The sequence below is a fragment of the Astatotilapia calliptera genome, chromosome 13, assembly GCF_964374335.1.
Source record: "Astatotilapia calliptera chromosome 13, fAstCal68.1, whole genome shotgun sequence".
NCBI lineage: Eukaryota > Metazoa > Chordata > Actinopteri > Cichliformes > Cichlidae > Astatotilapia > Astatotilapia calliptera.
In genome coordinates this window covers 8,881,585-8,905,153 of record NC_137434.1, presented here as the reverse complement: position 1 = coordinate 8,905,153, position 23,569 = coordinate 8,881,585, and the positions used below count along the sequence as shown (strand labels likewise).

General features: G+C 41.2%; 1 protein-coding gene across 6 annotated transcripts in view; it reads left to right on the top strand.

The window, feature by feature from the left end:
• ate1 (arginyltransferase 1) overlaps positions 1 to 20,904 on the top strand; it is a 52,258-nt gene extending 31,354 nt beyond the window's left edge. For 5 of the 6 annotated variants that reach the window (XM_026190964.2, XM_026190969.2, XM_026190968.2 and 2 more), the window contains 2 exons: positions 10,560 to 10,680; positions 19,566 to 20,904. In XM_026190964.2, coding sequence (XP_026046749.1) covers positions 10,560 to 10,680; positions 19,566 to 19,744 — 300 coding nt within the window. In that variant the 3' untranslated portion in view covers positions 19,745 to 20,904. Of the gene's footprint in view, positions 1 to 10,559; positions 10,732 to 19,565 lie in introns of all 6 variants that reach the window. The other variant, XM_080288077.1, reaches the window with a different exon arrangement.
• The last annotated feature ends 2,665 nt before the right edge of the window (positions 20,905 to 23,569 follow it).

The following is a 23,569-nucleotide window of genomic DNA, read 5'->3' as shown; positions in this document are numbered from 1 at the left end:
GTGTGTTTGCCTCTGCAGCGTGTTGTTCACAAACTCCCCACTCGGCCCTATTTTACCCTTGGGGAGGAACACAGAACGAGGGTGAGAAGGTTGCCCGGTTCCCACCTTTGGGCTTTCCCGATCCCACAGGAACACAGACACATTCAAATGTACTCTGAGCACATGCACGCTGTCTTGTGTTGTCTGATTTGCATATGAGCCTCAGTAATTCAATAATGCACAGAGATGCTGTGGAATTGTCACTTAGATGGGGCAGTGCCTACGCTGTTTTTGTGTTGAAGGTTTACTGGTTTCTGGATCTCAGCGCTGCCTCTCGGCTGCTTTAAAGAAAAACACACCAGCTCCTGAACTGTGCTGGACACCACTCACGCCCCATGAACACAACTTCCTCTCTCTATTTTGCACACCTTTCCCTCCCTTCTTTTCATCCTTGCCACTTTTTCTAGAAAGCCTCTGTTCCCATTACTTACTGTGACTTTTCCTTTAGTTTTTCTGCCCCTCCATTTGGGCCTTTGTCATGTTTTATGCTGAGTTGTTGTTTTTCACACTCAGAATCTGAGCTTTTTGAGGTGATATATGATTCATGATCTTAATGTTTGTTTGTTTGTTTGTTTGTTTGTTTGTTTTTACTATGTACCGAATAATCTAAGAGATCTAAGCATCTCCCATTCCCACCTTGAGTACTGTCTGCATGTGGTAATGATGACATAATCAGAGTGTTAGTGCAAGCATAAAAGGCTCTACTAAGGCAGGTCACTGAGACGAGTGTTAAAATATTGTAAAACCAGTTTCTTCTGTATTAAATTTCACACTTGTTGACGCCATACTCCCATTTTCCTGAGGAGTAGGACTGTATTGTTTATATTGCACTGTGAGAATTTTATTTATTTATTTTTGCTGTATACTTTTACACAAGGGGCTGGAAACCTCGAATATCAAAAGAGACATTTTTTAAGCAAAAACATCTGTATGGATACTCAAAACATATTTGAGGCTCATATTAGCCCATTGACATTATTAATAGTTGTAAGTAGTTTAAATCTTTTAACACATGTGACTATTTTTCAGGAAGCTATTTATTTAATTGATTCTTTGGTATTGCTATGAAAGTATTGGACTAAAATTAGTTTAAAAATGTTATTTTTACCAAAAAGCTGGAAAAGTTCCACCATTTTTCCTGCTTCAGAATGGGTCTTTGGAGGGTGATTACCCACCTAAGCATGAGTGGGCCACATATAGTTAAGGCAAAGATTTAGTAACAGTAACTCAGTCATCAAGGGTGTTTTTAAGCCACAGGGAGCCACTGAAGGCGGGCAGAAGAGCCCCATGTGGGTCTTTTTTGTGATCTGTTAGCGATACCTGTCTTTTACCCTCATTCTTCATCACTCTAATGGACTTGGCTGTCAGGCTACAAACTTTACTGTTCTGCAGGTTTCAATTTTGCAGGAGAGTTTTTTTAACCAGGTCACATCTCTGCAAAGGAAACGCTACATGCGAAATGGTTTGAAAACTCTTAACAGTGCCAGAGACTGGGCATGGTCCTGCAGAGTAGCCTTAAAGGGTCCTTGAAGACTTGGAGTCCAGCCAGGAACAGAGGGTTGCCTGGCCAGTGTCAGACCCTCTCCTTTGTTCTCAAAGCTGGGACTGAGTGTCCCACAGAGTCTTGCTGGTTTGGCTGGTGGGTTCAGGGTTTGACGTGACATCCTGCCCCTGGCTCCTGTCCCTGGTTCTTTGGCCCTGCATGGCCCTGTGATGTCAAGCTGTAGAGAGCAGAAGGTGAAGCTGTTGGAGGCTAAATGAGACCAAAGGTCTTGGCCCTTCTGCCACTGTTCTTCTTTCACAATGCTTCTCGTGTGTTAACGCTAACATTCATTTGAATTATCTTGCTTTCACGGATTCCATCCAGTGTTGTCAGTGTGTCTGATGACACGAGAGCAAAGTCACATTTGCTAACAAAAAAAAACAAAAGACAAACTTGTCACTGGATGCATGCATTTTGCAGATTCTCACAGACAATATACAGCTTTTCCTAAGCACTTGAGTTTGACTGTGACCGTCCAATTATCTGCTAAAACCATAAATAAAATCCTTAATGTGCAAACCAGCTCAGGTTCTTCTTGCAGCATTTTATTCCTTTCTCTTCAATCCACCTTCAGCTGCTTGCAAGATTTCATTAACTTTCATTTGATATCTTTTCACTTTTTATTTTCGAGCTTCACCTGAACAAAGAGTCGATCCATTCTGCACTGTAGTGTTTTTTTTCCATTTTTCTTTTCCAGAAGTGCGTATATGCCCGAGCACTTGTCTGTGCAAGTTACTTTTGAGTACTGAATAAGCAGACTTTGATGATAACAAATGAAGCGCTCACCCACTTGGCTTAACCAATCTAGTACCTGGTCTTAACATTTCAAATGCTTTTCAAGTGTGGTGTACATGCTTATATACAGACACACACTCAGCCTTACAGAATACACACCCAGTTATACCCGCTTGGCGAGGGAACGAGAGAGTTGTATGAAGTGCCTCTTATTCTTGTTATTATTGTTCACAGTGAAAGAATGTCTCGCTCTGAGCCCAGGAAGCCATTAAATTTTCCACAGAGAACGAGAAAGAGTGTGAGTGAGTGAAAATAAGTGAAAAGAGGGAGGAAGAGGACAGATGGAGAGAAAGAAAGGAGTGACATAATGTGTGCCAAATGAGAAAAGGAGGCGAGATGAAAAGCGTTATTCGTTTTCACGGCGGTACTTCACCGACTTTTAAAGAGCCCTTTCGCAGCAGCTGCACCTCTGTTTTCCTTTTCAAAGCCAGCTCCTCCTCAAACAAACAACAAACACTGTCAGAGAGACGGTCACTCCTACAGCAGCAGCCAGAAGTTTTTGGGTTTGTTTTTTTTTTTGGGGGGGGGTTTTCACATGACCAAAGCTTTTGAATTCAGTGGACCTGAAATAAATCCATCCAGGTGTCAGCCACTGTGCGCAAGAGTATGTCGGGATACGTGCAATGAACAAATTTGATGTTGGTTTCTGGGTGCAGCGTTTGCCTTAATCAGTGCGTGCCTGCAGGCTTTTCTGTCACCTGCTGCATCAGCTTAGCTTTCAGGACATCAATTAGACATGACAAAGTGACTCCCAGCTCTGGTATCAACACAGGAGCTCACTTTCACCTGCATACGAAAGGTTTGAAAAGCAGTATGCAGTCATCTGTTGTTTGGTTTTCATAGAAATCAAATCATAGAAATAGCTGTCCCCAACAAGTAAAAATGGAATAATCTGTATTAAGTCATTACAGAAGTGTATATTAATGTAAATCTCTCAAACACTCTCATCCCCTCTTCAGGTACGCAGTGGCAGGTTATGACATGCTAAAAGCCTCCAAGCGAGCCGCAGCTATCAGGACTCTGCATGTGTGTTATTTTCACTCAAGGGGCCCAATCAGACACTATGCTATGCGTACGTGTGTGACCTGACATTTTGTGTGTCACTTGTTGAGCGTCTTGGTAGACTAAGAGTGACGGTGAGTGAACTTGAGGCATCTCAGGGTGGGTGTTTCCCTACAGTAGCCCTCATCCCACCCCCCCACCCCTCCGGTGCGCGCGTGCTACAGTCCACGGCTTCGTTTTAAGGCAGCGTCAGATTTGTTGATGAGGGCATCGCTTTCTTACGTATTCCTGTTTATTATTGTTGAGCTCCTGGCATAAACATTATCCCGCTTTGGTAGGTTTTGATGAGTAGCATTGAAACGGTTTACAGTGAACAACAGTGTTTATGTTGAACTGTCGTCTAATGCTGTAGGCCCAGAACAGCGCCACGCCCACCCTTTTTCCTCTTTCTTTCATTCTTTTTGTTTCTGTCCTCCTTTCAACATTTCTTAACAAAAAAAGGAGGGGAAACAGCCGCCATGCTGGTCGGGATGAAAGATTGATAGAGAGTAAAGAGATCAGATTGAAGAAACTTTCAGCTGATTCCATTCGGATGAAAACATGGCAACACGTTTTTGCTCTTTTAGTCTAATGTTATTACAGGCAGAAGTGATATCTACTCTCGCAGTGGTGAGGTTCTCATTTCTCAAATTGTCATCTGTGTGCGAATGTGCAGTAAGTCATGATGAGGTGGTATAAACTTACTGTTCGGCGCGGTGCGGCGTGGATTGGTCTTTCTCACGCATTTACTGCAATAGTTTTATGTGTTTAGCTCTCTCTTTCATGTCTGCCTGTGTTCTTTTTCTCAGAAGAAGCAATATTCTCTTGGTTCGTAAAAGCTGTTATTCTACTAAACCAGCAGCATTACCTTCCAGCAATCCTCAAGTTAAAAAACCCTGTGCCCATCAAAATAAGATCAAATCCAACGGGGTCCATTTTCACCCTGTCTGTGAAGTTTATAAGCCAAAGCTTAGCCGTTTTGCTGCCTTCCACTTCTCCCCCTTTTCCCCCGAATTTTTTTTTTCTTTTTTAAATTGGAGCCTTTCTGACAGAAACATTGTTGTTTGATTTAGCTTGACAGGAGACCACCAACAGCGCACCTCTCAGCAGAAACATTCGTTTAAAGTTTTGATAATTTCTCTTCTCTTTTATGCTTCATCCTCTCTCTTCTGTCCTGCCACACTTTGTGTTTTTAACAAATCGTTAACAGGTTAGAGCACGGGCTTGGTCCAGCCACTGCTTGGCACCCTAAGAAACGGTTTACAGTGAAAAACAGTGTTTATGTTGAACCGTCGCTGACAGTCTCTCGCCCTGTCAGCGCTGACAGGGCGAGAGACTGAGGGAGCAGAGTTCAGGGAGGTTAGGTTAGAAGATTCAGTGTTACTGCTGGTGGAAGGACAGAGTTGGGAGAGGGCGGGTTGCAGAGAGAGTCTAAGCAAAGGGGAGGTCTGAAGGTCATAAGGGCAAAAATGAGAGTTTGGAGATGGTGTCATGCTGAGCACATCCAGAGCCCTCTAGCTGCCAACCTGAGGTGTTTGCCTTACCATTAACTTCACCTCACCTCTATTTATTTTCAAAACCTGGTGCAGCTGCGCCGCTTTGTCTGAAAGTCTGTTTTTTGTTTGTTTTTTTTTCTTGGCAAGAGACCACATTCAGATCTTTGATAAGCCCTACTCGACAGAATGGGCTGCTTTCATAAATGCATTTAGAAACACAGACTTCTAGTGTGGGCGGAGGCCTTGCAGTTAGAAATCTGAGGTGGGGTTTTAAGACGGAGATTAAGGGCTGCGGATCTGACTGCAAGTCGGTAACTTGTGGTCTGTGTCAGACATTCATAAGAGTTCGCCTGCCCGTAAAGACCCGAGAAGATGAAGAGATAAAAGTGCCCAGTCTGAGAGCTGATGCCCATAAAAGCGCTGCCATTGGTTCTCAGGGTTTGGTCGAAATGTGATCCTGTAAAAATATTTTTTCCTCATTAACCTGTCATCCGTGGAGCCGTGACGCACAAGCCAGGCAAAGGGAGCGCTGGGCCAGAACTGACTTGGGTGGAAGGGATTGGTGGGGGTTGTCCAGGGGCCCACAGGGGAGACTTACCAGCCTGGATGCTTTATTTGAAGGCCGTCCTGTGGTAATGTGTTGAGTAGGGTGAAGAGGCCTCGGCGGGCCCCTGAGTGTTTAAACAGCAGCAGTTGGCGTAAACCTCCCGTAATGCAGCCTCATTTCTCTGGGCCCTCACACACACACACACACACCTCAACAGGCACAAATGCATATGTAGGTCATGTGAAAGTATGATCGCATGGGCCACTATTCTAAAGCACGGCTTGTTTGGACATGTCTTTCAGTGGTGCTGTTCATTCAGCCTGCTTAGTTTTGTATGCTATTTTTCTAGCTGCGTGTGTGTTTCTGTGGGCCGTGCTGTTTATGTGTGTCCGTCAGCAGGTAGAGCTCCCCAGCCATGCTGCCTCCTCCTCTGGGCACAATATATGCATGTCAACAGTCGGAGGACCACAGAGAGGGGTGTATTGTGAGGGCCGCATTTTGAGGGAGTGTAGAGTCGTTGTGGGTTTCAGGACCTCTGTTTATTGGTTTTTGAGTAAAATTGGTTGAGAGTGACCCTGGGTCAGAGTGCTGGCCTCTGCCAGGCTAGGTTAGGTTTGCCTGGCTTTGGATCACACTGCTTCTTTGTACGTACTCCAAGTTCAGGCTTGTCCTGGGTGACGGCCAGCTGCAAAGAAATGTGACTTCTTGACCATATTTGTCTGCTTGGGTTTAATGCCCATTTCTTTCTGAGAGTGCTTGACCACTATGTAATCCCAGCATAATATCCCATTCACTATTGTGTTCATGCTTGACCTAATATATTATATAAAACAGGGTGCTTTTTGTATTGCATGTTATCTTTGGATAATATATCTCTTGCCAGTGCCAGACAGACTAAAGTCTAACATTAGTGACCTCATCTATTCTATGACCACTCTTACATCACACTTTTGGAGCCGCTCTGTCTCATACTGAGGTAGGTGTTCAGTTAACCAACTGAATACTTTATAACTTGATGTTCTTTCCTGGGTTGGCTGTATCAGTTGTTTTAACAAGAAAAGTCTCTTTGAAACCGCATGCAGACACTGTGCACAGTGTCTGACTCGTGCAAACGCAAACATACAGTGATACCTCAGCAGGGGTAGGGGTGTGTAAAAATTCAGCTGTAGATATGAGCAGGAAATTAGCTGCAGATGTGGGTGTAAAGTAATGCAGATGGAGACAGGGAAACCCTCTTACCATGACACTAAGTCCACCTCCTGTCTTTTGGTCTGGCAAGCCTGAAAGGGGATCGCTTTGAACCATGACACTGCTGTGTGGCTACAAATCGCCAAATGATCTCATCCTCAAAACTCTCTTTCTGATGCAACATGTGATCGTATCTTTACGTTTTTGATTCCTCACAAACACATTTCCCTTTTTCTAGCTGCATAAAACTGCCAGAGCCCTATAAAATGTATTTGTAGACACTGAGCTGGTCTCCAATGTTAAAAGGTTAATGAGCTACAATCAGTGCTTCAAATTTGTGTTTAATTGATTAAAGCTGCTTTTACAATTTGTGACACCCTGGCGGGAGAGAAAAGAAGGTGAAGAAAGAAACTCCTGTTTGACGGTCTTTTGTTTGATGAAGGTTGTCTCAGCTCAGCACATACCAAACTCATTTGTCTGATTTCCTAGTCAGACTGGGAGGAGGAAAAGAAGCAGGAGGCAAAAGAGGTGTAGATTTTCATGAGGATTCCTTGGCTGCGGCGAAGCACTCCATTTATGGCTCTGATTAATTGCCTTTCATATAAATCATTGGTACAGGCCTGGGGCATTGCTCTCTACCTCGAGGTGTGTGAGACAGGAGTGTGCACAATTAAGGGAAGGAACAAGGTTAGTGAACTTTATTATGGACTCAGTGACTCTGACAGAAACACACAAATCTGTGTGCATGCAGTTGTGTGGCCTCAAAAGAGTGAGTGATGCTGTATCATTGATGGGCTGGGGATGATAATAGTTCTGCAGAGTATTGTGTAATTGTATGTCAGGCCCTGTGGAGATATGTGTTTATTTAGTTTAGATGATTGAAGCTGCATAATAGTTTACACTGGGGCAGCTTGTTATTCAAATGAGGTTGAGTAATTGTCCTCTCCTGCTTGTTAAAGTTTGGGTTCACTGGGAATGCTGTGCTGTAGTAGATTGCTTTCGTATAAACAGTGACCTCTGCACATTCATTAACAAACACAGTGCAAAACAACAGATTAAAATGACTCAGAGCCTTTTCTCACTTGTACAGTTTACATTTTGTTGAGGTTCTCCCTCGTCGTCGTCACATTATTACTGGACGCACCTCTTAGTTTGTCCACTCATCTCCTTGTTTAGTTTTTGTTTTTCATCTTGATCTACCCATTTATATTTCTTTCCCTGACTTTCTGCTTCTCTCTGGCTTCAGACATTCTCTCTCAGAGCTGGGCCCCTCCATGCTGGCACCCAGACTGCTCCCCCCACCAGCCCCGCTGCAGTCAACGTCTCAAAACATTAAATACCATCCTTTTGCTTCATCTGCACCTAATTTTCTTTCGCCCCTCCCTTTCTCCCTCCTAACGCCTCTCATTTTTCACACCTCAGATTGCAGCCAAGTCTGTCTGCTGAAGTTTCTATGCGTCCCCCCCCCCCCCTTCCTCACTATTTTATTTTATTTTTTCTCCCTGATCCCTCATCTCTCTGTTTCCAAATGAGCCTTTCAGAGATTGTCAGTCATCTGCATCACCTCCTTTCTGCCTGGACATGCAAGCACGGAAAGGAGTGAAGGATGGAGGGATGGTGACAGATTGGTTTGTGTGGGAAGTTTTAAGCAGCTACAATGGAGGGAGCAGGCTCTGAAAAGAGGGTGACTTAACCTGAAAAGATTTATTTTCGGCTGAAACGTCTTATTCAGGCCTACCTGGCAATATGCCGAGCAAAAGTGTATATACATATATATATACAGACAAACCTTATCGCATGACTTTCTTGCCATTTACACTATCACTTCCTGTGGCCTCTTTAGGCCACTTAGTGAGCTAAGAGCCACTCAGGAGCATGGATTTGTTGTAGGCCATTTCACTTCCTGTTATTAGATTGGTGGTAACGCTCTCAAGAATCTACATAGCAGGGAGCCATTACTGGATTCTAGTATCTGCTTATAGATAAAGATATGGATAATGTGAGCAAGCTGATGCAAAAGACAGAAAACGAAGGACGAGCCAAGGAAGCTGCAAGGGTATCTATGCATTACATGGCCTTCTAGTCAACCTGGGAAGAGAGAAAATATGAGGGAGGATAATGAAAGTCAGTGGTGAACTCAGTATTCACATTCAGTTCAATTTATTAAAAAAAAAGAAGAAAAGAAGCTGACAGAAAAGCAAAGCCCAGTTTGCCATCACCTCGCTTCTTTATTATTTCTCTCCACCGTCCAGACCACTAATAGCTGTGTCCTTTCGTACTCTTCATCGTTTCTCCTTTTCAGGGGAAGAACTGAGGAATTGTCTTTGTGCCATGACCAGGCTCTGCGTCTCATTTTGCTCAGACAGTTCTCTCTTTTTTAAGGTCTACAGCAAAGGCTGGATTTATCATTTACAATTATAAACACAAAAAGTAGACCTGTGTAAATCAAGTTCACTTTATTTCTATTGCAAAGACACACACTGACACACAAAAACAGTTGTTTCTGTTCCTTAAATATGAGCTTCTGGTTTCTGGGTGCAGAAGGCTTAAGTGGGGAAATATGTGCATATCGTTGTGTTTCCGCTGTTAGCCAGGTGTGTGTTCTGCACGTAGAGGTGTGTGTCAATGCGGTGTTGAAGGAGTCTATAGAGGTGTGGCAGAGTGTGAGAGTGTCAAGCTAGCTGTGCTGACAGTTGCAGGAGGCTGTAGGTTGTTGGGATGTGGCCGACGATTGCGTGCATCCACTGCAGCTCCGGATGCAGAGCATTCCACCTTCATCTGTCTGTTAGCAGGAGCACTTGGAGCAGGCTGAAGGCTTTTGCTTCATTGTGAATTCCTTTATTTTTTCCCCTCCTTACAACTTGGTTGACTTTTGGAGTGATTGTATGATTTTTAGAGATACATTTTTGCTATGGGATGGCCATAGACGAGGACCCCGCTTTAGTTGGAAAATACAACTGTCTTTGTATTCCACAGATTCTTCTGTTTTTCATTTTCAAAGCCATAAAACAAACTAGTTCTTTCACATAGCGTCCTATCTTGCATGTGAAAGCAGCCAGTGTATTTTTCATACATGTGCAATGCCAGATGGTTCGTGGTCAGTTTGTATAACAGTATGCTCCAGCGATGCTATTTCCTTTGTCTTACTTATTCCGATGTTTTGATGACAACAGTGTTTTTTAAATCATTTAGAACATTTTGACCTTCTTGTGTTTAAAAATTGCATTCCTGAAATCCTGGACTCTTTGTCCTACGGTTTAATGTCACATAAACTGTAAATATTGGTGTGGGTGTTGAGGCAATGCACCGGGCCTTTTGCAGGCCTTGTTTACAGATCTTTCTCTGCAGTTTGTATTTGTTTGGAGCCATGTGATGGAACACAGTTCCCTGATAATGGCGTCTCTTTCTGTTCATTCAACCCCTCGCTCATTTTTTCCCCCCTCTTTGCTTTGCAGCTGTTTTTGTTAAGCTTAGTTTTCTTTCCATCCAAAATGTTTGGTCAGATACAGACTCGTACCCATTTCACAAGCACACATTACAGTGCTGACGTGTTTACATTTCCTGCTAAACGTGCAGACAGTGTAACACTCATGACATGGAGACACACAGCTCAAACAAAGACCCTTAACAGAGAGGGGTTTGATCCAGGTCTCAACCCTCATCTTGACCCTGGGGTCAGTTTACAACTTGTCAAACCTTTTGATTCTAAAGGGTCACTAACACTAGAGTAGAAAGGCTTTTACCAGGCTTGCAGCATATTTGTAAGTATTTAGTTGATAAATGTTAGAAAATGGTTTTAAACAACAAAGAACCAAACTGATGTCCTCAAGTTGATCATTTACTACATAATGAATATATGGCAATTTAAACAGCAGTTTTAATGTTTTTTCTTTTCTCTTTCTTTTACCAGGGGCAGTACCGGCCTTCTGACCTCCTGTGCCCAGAAACCTATGTCTGGGTATCGATAGAGCGATGCATCCCCCTTCTTGACAACTCCCGCTACGCTCGTTTGAACCAGGATCCTGATTTAGGTACTACTGCACAAAACTACTGCTCGACTGATGGCATCACATGGATTTAATGTATGAAACTACATCTTTTTTTTTTAAACATGCAATTCCATAAACACAGCACTGTAGAAAAGTCTTACGCCACCCAACATGACTTTATATCTTGCTTCCAAGTAGTCTTGAGCAATAGTTTTCTTTGGAAAATGGTTGCTTTTTTACTCATTTTCAGTCCAGTCCTTGTACTTGACCATTTTATTTATTTATTTATTTTGAACACTGACCTGTGAATCATTTAAGCATAAAACAGGCTCCAGACTCCTCAAACACAATCCTGGTCTTGTGTAGACAAATTGGCAAAGAAGACATTTTAAATTGTCCATTCAGAAACTTTCTCACTAACAGCCTGCTGTAATTTGTTCCCATTTCTTTAATAATAATCTGTAAAAAATTCCTAACATATCATTGTTTGACAGGCTTAAAATAGTATTTTTGCACCAACACTGTGATGACCTGTGTGTCCTTGAAAAATTTGAGGAAACTGGACAAGTTGACACTTTTTTTTTTGGTCTCTAACCTAAGAATGATATAAAGCAGAATCTGACAGTCATGTTCTTATAAAATATGGAAAAAAAATCCAGCAAAGACCTGACGCAGGAGAAACACAGCAGTGTTGGAGATTTTTCTCAAAACTGATGGAATTATGGGCACAAAAAAGTACCAAAAGCCATCTGATTGGTAAGAGATTCAATTTTTTCCAGCATTACAATGATCCTAAACACACTGCCACTGCAGTAAAAGCATACCTGGAAATTAAAACAGAAAATTGAACACAATCATGAATTGGCCTCCCCAGGATTATTGAAAATTACTGAAACAGTAAAAACTGAATTCAATTTAATAGAATTTGTACAAATTAAAGAGGCGTTTGCAGATCCTACGGTTTTCTCATTCCTCATCATCATTTGGTATGGCCAGAGCAGACTTGTATGCAGTGCATATATAAACCTATGTATACGTACCACTGATACACTCACTACATGATTGACTGTTTTGTTTTTCCCCCTCTTCGGTTTAATTTTAAAATGTTGGCATACTTAAAGCAGTTCCAAGAACATGACTGGTTGAAGGTACAGAGAGCCAGCCATGTCCTGTTTACTGTGGCCCATTAATCTGCATCACCAAACAGGCACCAGACAGAAAAGAGCCACCGATCAACAGTAATAGGAGATGTGAGCGGACATGAATTTGATTGTCAGATAGATGGAGACTGATACATGGAGGGGAAAGAGAGTGAGTAATAGAAGAATAGATGGAGGGAGAGATGGGGGACATGTGATAAAAATATTTTTACAACGAAGGCAATTGAAATGATGGTGGCTGTATGCTCGCACCCAGAGAGAGAAAAGTGTAATAAAATGGAAGATGGATTGATAGAGAGTTGGAATGAGAAGGAGCGGTATATGAATGTTAAACAACAGACGTGGGGGTTTGTTGTAGTGACCTCATACTTGGAGAAGAAAACCAACACAATTGATGAAGGAATCTCAGTCCGGATCAGATTGTGTGATGAGGAAAAGTTTCCAAGCAGATAGTTCACACTCTGTAAAGAAAGTTAATCGAAACACATTTCTTAAGGAAATGAGGATTTACTTGCTAGCGTTGGTCGTTCAGTTATATAGTGAAAACAACACGCTCGGGAAAAATAAGAGTATTTAAATGTCAATTAAAATGTTAAATGACAATGTCTAGACAGGTCATTTATAACACTGCAATTAACATCTTAGCCAGCGGTTGATCTGACCTTTCGTTTTGTTCCCAGTAGTCCTCGGCCTTGCACAAATTACTGAGGACAAAATCAAGGTCTTGGCATTACCATTATTCACAGTGAGCAGTTTATGTTTGTGTGTCTGTGGTTCTTGTGGTGCCTGGATTCCTGCGTGGACTGTTGATCTTGGACAGGACTGGGCATTATTTCAGGCCTAGCTGTCCAAACGCAGTGTCATTACATTTCAGTGCTAGCTGTCTTGCTGGTTCACTCTCAGGTCTGGTGCCAAGCTTTGTGACTGAACTGTAAAAAGCCAGACTAACAGTAGTGTGGAGGGTGCTGTCCGCTTTAGAAATACATCCAAGTGGCGAATAAGTCAGCAGGTCAACCTATTTTGTCATTGTCACTTCAGCAGTATGTCACACAGTTGAGGTTTGTGGCCCAGTTCTTTGGCTAGTTCTTGTTGTGTGATTAGATTTTTGGACACAAATAAAGACATGCTGCAAATAGTTTCTAAGTGTTGGGAAAGTCTTCACTGTTCATTTAGGAATCTGCTGTGGCAATTTATGGCAGCTGCTGGGCCACAAAACTAAAATATTTGTGCGTATGTCAGTGATTGTGACATGTACTCTGCTCTGATTGATTCATCTGCTTTCACACAAAGCAAGACTGATTACCAAACTATGTTTGTCTAGTGTGATGGTTGAGCAGTCAACTGTCAATAACAGGGTTCAGTGCACAGCCTCTTATTTATATACTGGGAATACTGAATTTGTCTCCATCAACATATGTGTATATGTGTGTGTGTGTGTATATATATATATATATATATATATATATATATATATATATATATATATATATATATATATATATATATATATATATATATATATATATAGATAGATAGATAGATAGATAGATAGATAGATAGATAGAGATAAAATTGTAGGTTGTGTATCCTTCAGGTGTTAATGGGGTTATTGAAAATGTGTATATGTGCGTATGTGTGTATATACGTAGGTATGGATAGATAGAAACATATATGTGTATATATTAAAAAAAAAAAAAAAATACACATAACATATAATGTAATTACAAGGAGGTATTTCTGTAGTCTATTGATACTAGATAGTGGAAAAGGGGTGGGATTAAATAAGCTTATGCTTCTTCCTGCTCCTTTTTGAACATGGACGTTATTTGGAGTTGTGGTTGCTCGTTTTCCTTTTGTTTGCTTTGTTCATTTGTCTCTTTTAATTCTATTTTTTTTTTTTTTTAATACTTTTTCAACATGTTCAAAATAAAGATTCAATCAATCAATCAATCAAACACTGGTGTCACATTCTGCCAAAAATAAACATGTATAGTAATATAATTACTCTGATCAATTCAAAGAAATTTGACTTTAGCCTATTCACATGGAGATCTGTTTGCCATTACAACTCTCCTTCACTTTATTTACTGTTAGTGTGGTTTAACAATGAGGTCAGTTCCTCTCGATGATGGCAAACTAACACCAACTAAGCACTAACTTGATGTTATTGCCCCAGCCATCTTTATTAAGGATCTGTTATGCTTTTTTTCCAATACCATTATATTATACTCGGTCACTACTATACAGTAATCTTGTCTTTAAAGCAAACCCGCCTATAAGCCGCCTCTCCTGTGGTTGGTTGCTGCTTGGAGACAGAATGTTTGAACTGACATCACACGGAGACTTGAGTAGAAAAAACTAAAAGAGAGTACGTGCAGCAATCAGCTCTTTCACCATAGGGACTGTTTGCATCACACATGCTGACCTCATTATTTTAAGCTTAACAGTATAAAGACAGAAATAAGGAAAATCGTAGTAAGTCCACTTTAAGAATGCGGTCAAAACATCCTGTCTGTAAATGGGAAGGTTAGGATAATCATGTATTACATTTACTATTAAACCAATAATAATAGTATTATAATAATAGTATACTATTATTATACTTATGAAGTGCTTTTTTTCTCTAACTGGGCGACCCGCTCTACCTCCTGAGCAACAGCCAACCAATACACAGACGTCCCAGGCATTTACTTTTTTAATTATTTTGATCTTTTTACTTATTTTATTATTACTATCATTATTATTAATACATTTGCTGTCCTATCACCACCACCATACTGCTACCCATAACCATTAGACAAACGACCGAATCCTGAATTATATAAACTGTTAATCAGGTATAGCTCTTTAAATCTTACTGATGAAGTTAAAGAAAGATTTAATTTTCTTTTTTAAATAATTTTTAAACATAGATGAATTAAAATGGAATATTTGTGAAACAAGCATGGCAAATATTAAGATTATTTTCAGAAAAAAAAGTTAGAACAACAGATAGTAAAAATAATGTGTTGCTCGCTTGTTGAGAAGAATGTGCTGGTAGTTGGTTAAAATCATGTTGCTTGATTTATTTCCATACCTTTAAAGAGTCGGTCGAGAAGTCTAAAAATCAAGTCTCACCAAAATAATAATCATACTCAGTGTAACCTCTCTATATAGCTTGAAAGCCAGAACCTTAACCTCTGGCTCCCAGACAAAGGTCACTGTTAGTGTGCTGGATATGTGTTTAGACTGTAAAATGTGACCAGGTTACAGTGCTGTACTAATGAGGTGTGTAAAGACAGCTAATCTAAAGTTTACACAGCTCTCTTCACATCAGACTCACACTGATGCCTGTTGCTGACATCTTGAGGGCCCTGGGACCTGGGGCAGGTTGGCTCTTAAAATGTATGTACACACACACATACACAGAAGCTCACTGTGTGCAGCACATATCTGTGTCTCACACACTCATAATCCGTGTTTGCCTAACAGCGGGAGTAGTAGGGGCATTGGCCGCTAAGCAGTATAAATATTTGCCAAAATACGTGACCCAAGTAGTCACCCCTTGAACTGTAAGTGCGCCTGGCAGCCACTAACCCACATGCACAAAGTTACACATTGCATACACAAACCCAACGTTGTGATAAGTAAAGTGCCAGCTGGTATTTCACAATGTACTGTTCTCTCTCTCTCTCTCTCTCTTTTTGTTTTTTTTTTACCTTTCGTTACATCTCTGACGCACACATTCACAGCTTTGCATCAAACTGATAGTCTCTGTGCTTTCAGTGCAACGAAGTGAAGCTAAAACATTAGCTAGAGGCGTGCATTCTAGCCTGATGGTAGCCAGTCATTACCCCCAAGTCTCTTGTGATTTACATGATATTTCTAGCTTATGCCACACGTTCATATCTTGTCTCACTGTCATGGCCACTTTGCTCTGTTCTTAGGCAGGCTTTCTGCTCCTTAGCCTGACTAATGCACGTTTCCATTCAGGTTAAAGCCTTTTTTTTTTCCAGCAATACAGGAATTTCTCTTCCCGGAAGCCCTTCTTTTGGTGCTTTAAAAGAATATTTAAGTCTTTTCATTAGTAATAATAATAATGGTAATATCCTTTATAATGGAAAGATATCCTATTGTCGCTTCGGTTCCTGCGATGGACAAAAATTCATGGTCACCGGCAGGGATTCAGGGTCAGCTGCTAACACAGGGGCTTGAACCCAGGTCTTACAGTCAAAGAGCAGTCTTCTCAGCACACTACAACACCCTTCTGGCCCTTTCCTTTTCAACCTTTAGATCTTCAACATTGGGTCAGAAGACGTGGTCATAACCTGATGGCCTGCCTTTGACCAGCATCCGGTGTTAAGCAAGTGTTTCGAAAGTTTGAGATGGATGGGAAGAGAGAGAAGCGTGGCGGGGTGTCAAGGCCCGTAGCCTCAGCCTTGACCCTCGCACTCCCTTATCCGACCCTCATCACTCCTCTTCCCCCTGACATTTGAACTCCAGCCCGAAGGAGCTGTGACCTCAGAGTGGCGTGTCACTGAACGTCCGGTTGGCCTGACAGGAACAGGGTCTGGAGCCACTCAGAGAGAAGAGACACTGATGCAGCCAGAAGTGAGTGAAGAAGAAAAGGAAAGTTGTTTATGTGAGGAGCGGATGTTTGGATTGCCTTGAGTAAGAGAGAAAGATCTCTGCTCAGTATTACTGTTTCACTTAATAGGCCATCTTCAAGCTTCATGCTTCTCTCCATGTTTTCCTGTTTAATGTAAACTCGTCAGTATCTTCACGAGGCGACACTGTTGGACAAGTGTAACTTTGTAATAACTGCAGTGTAAGTGGACTGTCACCGTGATGAAGAACATGAGGAGGCGGCGTGTCGTGAATGGCCCGAAGGAAGCCGAAGAAGCATCAGATGTTTAAATCTTTTCACTTTGATTCCATTGGGACACAATAATCCTTCACGGCCCAAAATGTTGTTCGTGAGGAAGTTGCATAACATGTTTACATCTTTTTAAAATCAATTTTGCCACCCGCTGTGTTAAAACCTAGAGCTGGTATCCTTTATTTAAAAGTTAGTGTCAGCCTTCCTTCAATTATGTGACTCAGCAGTTTCTCGAGAAGGGTGGAAAAGACAGTAGTTGGGGCATTACTGAGCAGGGAAACGAGGCTAATAAATAAAACATGAATCAACTGTGTGGAAAATTCTAGCTGAAGTATGAGAATATCTAAATGGTGAAAAAGCCTCGGGGCTTTATGCTTCTAACAGCTCTCTTCTTTCCCTTGGCTTGTTTTTCAGGTAGTTTGTGTGCAAGTTAGATTCCAAAGTTGTAGATAGATTGACATTTGGATCTCTGTACGCCACCACAATGGACTGAAGTTAGGCAGTTGAACTGAGAGGCACTTCAGTCAAGAAATGGTCCAAAATTCCTCAACATTGTTTTGGACGCTACTCGAGCAACTACAGGAAACATCTGATGGACGTAGTTGCTGTTAAGAGGTTCTACAAAATACAGAAACAATCTGGTAACTTAACATATTCATTTTACATTAATTATAAATAACAGGATTATATTTAATACTTGGATGCAATTCATTTGGTTCAGGTCTAGAAGATGGTCAAATGGACATCACTAAGTAGGCCTTTACTGCAGGTGCCTTCAGTTGATGCTTGTTCGCGCGTCTTACGGCAGGTTTTCTTTCCCCCGATGCCCTGTCCATGCAGCTTTGCATGGAAATACCCAGAAACTATTTTAAAGATCGTCAAACATTTTATTCTTATATAATGACGTGTCAAAATTCATTAAGGGTGCTAGGGAGGTCATCAGATGTCATCTTTATGGGTGAAAGAGTTCAGATTCAAAATTCTACAAATGTTCCATTTCTTTGCCTCGCTTTCGATTGATTGATTGAATGTGAGCATATGGTCTTCATGTTTTGTTTTATTTTATTTTTTCCTTAAACATTTTGGTTTTGCTTCTCTGACCAGTAGATTCCTTCCTTTTTTATCTGGAATCCACCAAATGGGTCTGTAGGCCCGTTTTGTTTTTCAGCCCTAATGAAGGCCTCCCTCACTCTACAAGTCATTAGACCACATGTTGAACATTAGCCAGAACAGCCACAGAATGCAAATACAGCACTTAGAAACAACTCTAGACATATTATTACCTTGATTTGACCCGAAAGAAATAACAACAGTCCACACCTGGCCTTGAAACCGCTTATCAATGAATTGTCCGATTACTTACGAGCCTGTATAAACAGACGGAGAATTTAATCAAATGATTTTAATTCCTAAACAGTTAATGTGGTATTTTTTGCTACGTATTTGTGATTTTCACTTATTGTTTATCCATCTGAAGTTATGCGAATATTTAAAATGTCCCACTGGTGAGTCTTTTTGCTTGAATCTTAGACTTTTCCTTTGAATCTGCTCTGCCGATTAAGCCATCATCTGTCTTGGCAGCGGTTTAGGCCTGAAACATTGTAACAGATTACTGCAGCTGAGGTTGACTCGTATTGCTCTCAACAAGTCTATCATGTCTAAACACATCCGAGGTCCAGTTACAGTGCTTTTTGAGTTTCCTTTTTTGTAAATGTAAGATTTCTTTTATAGAAAAGACTCACTTTGCATTTTTTTTTTCTCCCTGTTGTTTTTCCAGTTGTTGATGTGATCAGGTTGTATTTGGCTGTATTGCAAATATTTTAGAAATTAGTCAGAGATATGTGTGCTCGCATCTTCTTCACCAGCTGCTCAGCTGTGAGCCACATGGATGATGTCAGTGGAGTGATTAATTGTGAAGCCCTTAGTTCTCTTAATACGACATCTACTTAGGCCTTTTTGACTGATGTGCCTGACAGGAGAGTGCGCTTCACTCTGCTACCTGCTCCAGAGTTGTTCTTTCTTTTTCCTTTTTTCTCTAGGTTTCCAGGTCAGGATTGCTTCAAGCAGGACACTTTTAATGGATCAGTTGTTATATGCAGAGTATTTAGGGGAGATATGCATTTCAGAAGACAAAATAAGCATTTTGCAATTGTTTAACTAGTAGACTACATGGTGTGATAATGGACTAAGAAGATAAATAAAAGCATTTAAGAGTCCTACTTGTATGACTGCAACATTTATTGGGTAGTTTCTGACACAAGAGACTTGTAGATGTTCCAGTGCATTTAAAAAAAAAAAAAAAAAAAGTCATTTTCTGACTGAAATGGGAAGTTTATGAGTGAGGCTGAGGTAGAGTCATACCTCTGTACAGTATATTTGGCTTTGCTTTGCTCAGTATGTACTCCCTGCTGTGCTTGGCTCAGTGTCTCACTCCTGGAGGCGGCAGGTTTAGTGTCAGTGAGGGTCAGTGTATTTCAACCCTTTTTTTCCACATCTGACTCTCCAGAGAATCATTCTTAGCTTCTGCACACATACACTTTAGAGATTAGTAGTGTTTTACTGGTCCATCAGAGCTGTAAAAACACTGCTGGCAGTGTATGACACAGGACCTAATGAGATGCTGAGTTTGGCAAGCCAGCAGGGAGCAAGGCCCTGTAAACAAGGCCTGCTAACTAGCCTGCTCACGCACCACTTTGACCCCAGGTTTAGGGCACAGAGGAATTAAAACTGAAGGAGGGGGGGGGATGTTTTCTGCTCCTCCAACACTTTCTCGGAATAATGGTGAATTTCTGCCAAGACACTCAGAGGTTAACTCAAACGAGCGAGGGAAAATAAGGACATTGTTTATAGTGCTTGATGTGTCTACACTGGTCCTCATTATGTTCTCATATGTGCCTGTTTTCGTCTAGGAGATGCTCGGGCCGTGAGGGATTTGGGCAGAGCTCTGGTGCTATACAGACGGACTGTCATGCCCTATGCAGCCTACTCCCGCAAACGCAAGGGCTCCAGCGACGAGATGGAGGTGCAGCAGTACGCCAGCTTGGTTGGCCAGGACTGTGCTGAAAGGATTTTGCTTTATCGCTCGTAAACACAACACATCATATTACCTTTGAATAAACGTAAATACATACTCCCTCGGCTGTTTATGTATGTCGCTGTTTATGAAAGTGCTTTCTGACGCCTATCCACGTAGTCTCACCGTGCTTACCCTCCTGTATATGCTGACCATGCAGCAGCCGATGGCAATCTACTGCATTCACTTATTCATTTATGAGTTCTATTTTTTTTAATCTGTCAACACCACTGTTCTGGGTTCATTCTTTTTTGTGTGCACCATTTTGATTTACTACATGGACAAGTTCATTAAATGGATTTTTTTTGTAGGAAACTATTTGGAATATATTCAGTGTATTTGCAGTACAGCAGAGAACAGAAAAGAATGTGTTATTCTTTTATTTTCAAAAAACGTTTCCAAAATTTCAACAAAAAAATTCAAAAGTTCCTAATTTGCTGTAACTTTTTTAACAGTTTAATGGTGCATATGGTCAATGAGAAGAAACTCAATTAGAAAATAGCAGGCAGCAGAGTAACTGCAGCTACACTGCTGCCTTTCTCTCTTATGTCACCGTGGGATGCAACCATCTCGATTGATAAAACAAACTCAGTTTAAGCTCAACTTGTAATAAATTTGCTTTACATCTGCTATAGCTGAGGTACAGCAACTGGTGCAATACAAACACACACAAAAAAACAGGTCTAGACATAAACAGATGAGCCAAAGAAAAATTTATAGTGAACAGATTGACTAATGCAATCATATTCATGTACCCTTACGCCCCTATCGCATATCCTCCCTTTGACTTTTTTTCTTTCTTTTTGGCACCTCTCTTAATTGTGTATGCTTCAGTGCTGATCTGAAAGAGTGTTTGACTGCACCCGGGTTCGTATCAACATCGCCACTGACACTCACCAAGCATGCTTTTTTTTTGTTTTTGTTTTTGTTTTTTTGAATGCCTGGTGATTAAAAAATTTTCTTTTATTATTATTGGTATTATTATTTGCATAAACTGCGTCCCAAAAAAATTCACCTCAGCATTGTAAAGATTTTATCACTTGAGTTCATGCTTGAGGTCAAGCAAACAAGACATTGTTTTCAATACTTTTGATTTTAAGTGTTGCTTTTCTTTTCCTTTGAATATTGACTGTTATTTTTGATGAAGTTGAATAAAGGAGTTACAGCCTCCCTGATTGGACTTGATGGCTTTTCTTTGCATGCAAATTATGCAACACAATGCCGATTCCACTGGCTGAGAGATTTTTGGAAACATGACTTCAATTAGGCAAAGCAACAGGTGTTGGATACATGAGCTGGCAGAACGCAGATGTACATGGCTTCTTACCGCAAAAGGTTTTCGCAGCAGTTTGACTCGTGGCCTGACCTGATAGCAGCCAGGGATCTCGTCTCACAACAAAGCACGTGTTGTCGTCTGTGCTGTAAACACAGGAATCTTAACTTGATGCCATGGCACGACAGGTTTATGAATCTCACTTAGTTGGCAAGATCTGCTGAATGTAAGGCAGGAAAGTTGTGCAGTAAGAGAATCTGCAGATCTTCCTACAATCTTAATACAAGGCTTTAATGTGAGGATAACCAAGTAGTGTGTGTGCTACCCCCATAATCCAGATAGGTAACTATCCTCCTTGTTCTAGATACTCTCCTAGAGTCACATAATCACTCAAATGAGTGAAACTTGTAACCTTAGCCCGTAAGTGTCAGCTTGACCCTGCCGTGGAGCTGTGAGCACGATGCAGCTCTGCTCTCTGGTGTGGCCCGACACGGCCCACATTCAGCCAGCCCACTTGTCTGCACCCAATCTTGAGAAAACGATGTAGAGAGTCAGTCTCTCCAGTTTAAACTCAGCCTGGGTTTAAGAGCAGCCTGTGTCCTAAGGAATTAAACCAGATTGACAGGCTAATTCTCCAAGAAGGGAACACTGACGCTGGCTAGTTGCCACTTTGGATTCAATGTTTCTCTCCCACATTAGGCATGCTCCCCCCCACCCCCTGACCTTAATGTGTGTGCACACAGGCGGGCACACACACACACTCTCTCTTGGCACTGTCATAAGTACTTAGTCTTGGTGGACGCCACACATAAGGACATGTGCCAGTGCTGTGGTGTACCTCTTTCTGTCAAAACAAGTGGCCTAGACCAGTTGGCTGTTTTATAATGAGCCCATAATACACAGTATGGCAGGGTTTGGAGTTTGTGCTAATATATAATTGTGTCACTGTTCATAATTCTTATTAAACACGAGGTTTGTACTGACCACACTCTGCTGCTGAGAAACTGTTCAGCCAAAGGTCAGCATTCAAAGAATAAGGTCTGGAGAAAACGCTTTACCTTCTTACCAGACCTGAGTCACAGTGATGGGTTAAAAACTCTATGGTTTATTTAAGACGCTGATGGTGCCAAATGGTTTTGGGTTTGTCATGCCGGAAAATACAGAGAGTTCCAAAAAAGTCCCAGAACGGAGAAAATGACCCTGAATTAAAGATAACATTTAAACTGGAAAAGGCCACAAGCCTGAAGAAAATGGAAGTGGATGTAGACTTCAAACATGAAACTGAGCAGAAATGTTGTAAACGGCAATTTCTGATTAATGAACCTACACATCATAAATCGTTTAAGACTTTTAAAGGAATAAAGTTTATTATCATACAGCAGTCTTTCAGCACCCATCACTCCCGTGTTCCAGCAGCAAATTATGACACCCTAATGGAAATTTTTCACATTAGAAGCTTGGCTGATTATGTTAGAACAGCACGACCATGGTCCAGATGACAACAACACAACTGTTGATGGTTGCACCACAGTGGGTTTGAAATTTAAGGCTTTCAGCTTTAATCTAAAGCGTTCAATCAAAGTAAGTTGTTATTGTTTTTATTCATAGTCTCCCATTTTCTCAAATTGAATTGTTCAAGTAACTGACAGGCTGTTTCCCCATTCATTCATGACAGATTAACCAGATTAAAAATAACTGGAGTTGATTCCGAGTGTTGAACTTGTATTTGGTAGCTGTTTACTGAAACTCTCAATATTATGTCCAAAGACATGTCTGTGTAAGTGAGACACATCTTTAACCCGAAGAACCAAATAAACTTAAAAAGAAGGAATGAACTGGTCAGCTCAGCAACCTCAAAAGGTGCGAAAGACCACAGAGGATGACTAAAGTGAACAATCACAGTTTCCATGGTTAACAAAAGCGCTTCATAACATCTTACCAAGTCAAGGAGGTCTCGAGGCGATAGGTGCATCATCGTCACTGGTTACACTCGAAAGACACCTTCATCAGTGAAAGTACAACAAGCTGTACATTCAAGAACAAGAAGACTAGAGCAGACTTCCAGTAAACATCTAAAAGAGCCAGTACAGATGTGAAAAAGGGAGAAAGAATTATCTCGTGCCAGAATGATGGAAAAAGTGTGGAGGAGAAAACTAGATTATAAGCCGAAGCACACCACATCATCTGTCAAACATGGTGCAGGAATTGATACAGCATGTATGGCTGCCAGTGGAACAAAGCTAATAGAGTTTACTAATGATTTGACTGATGATAGACGTAGCATAAGTACCATACTGCAAACCCAATACCTGCAATCAACCCCAAAGAGTAATGACATACAAAGCTGAAAACAGAAAACCCAGCAAACAAGCAGCACTGAAGGTGGCTGCAGTGAAGGCCTAGCAGAGCGTCTCATGGGAGGAAACGGCACTTTGAGATCTCTTTTGGGTGCTAGACTTCACGAGGTCATTGACTGCAAAGAGTTTTCATCCAAGTGCTAGAAACAAACCTTACATGTAAAATTATGTTAGTTTCTCCAGTTATTTTGATCCTTGGAAAATAGGGGT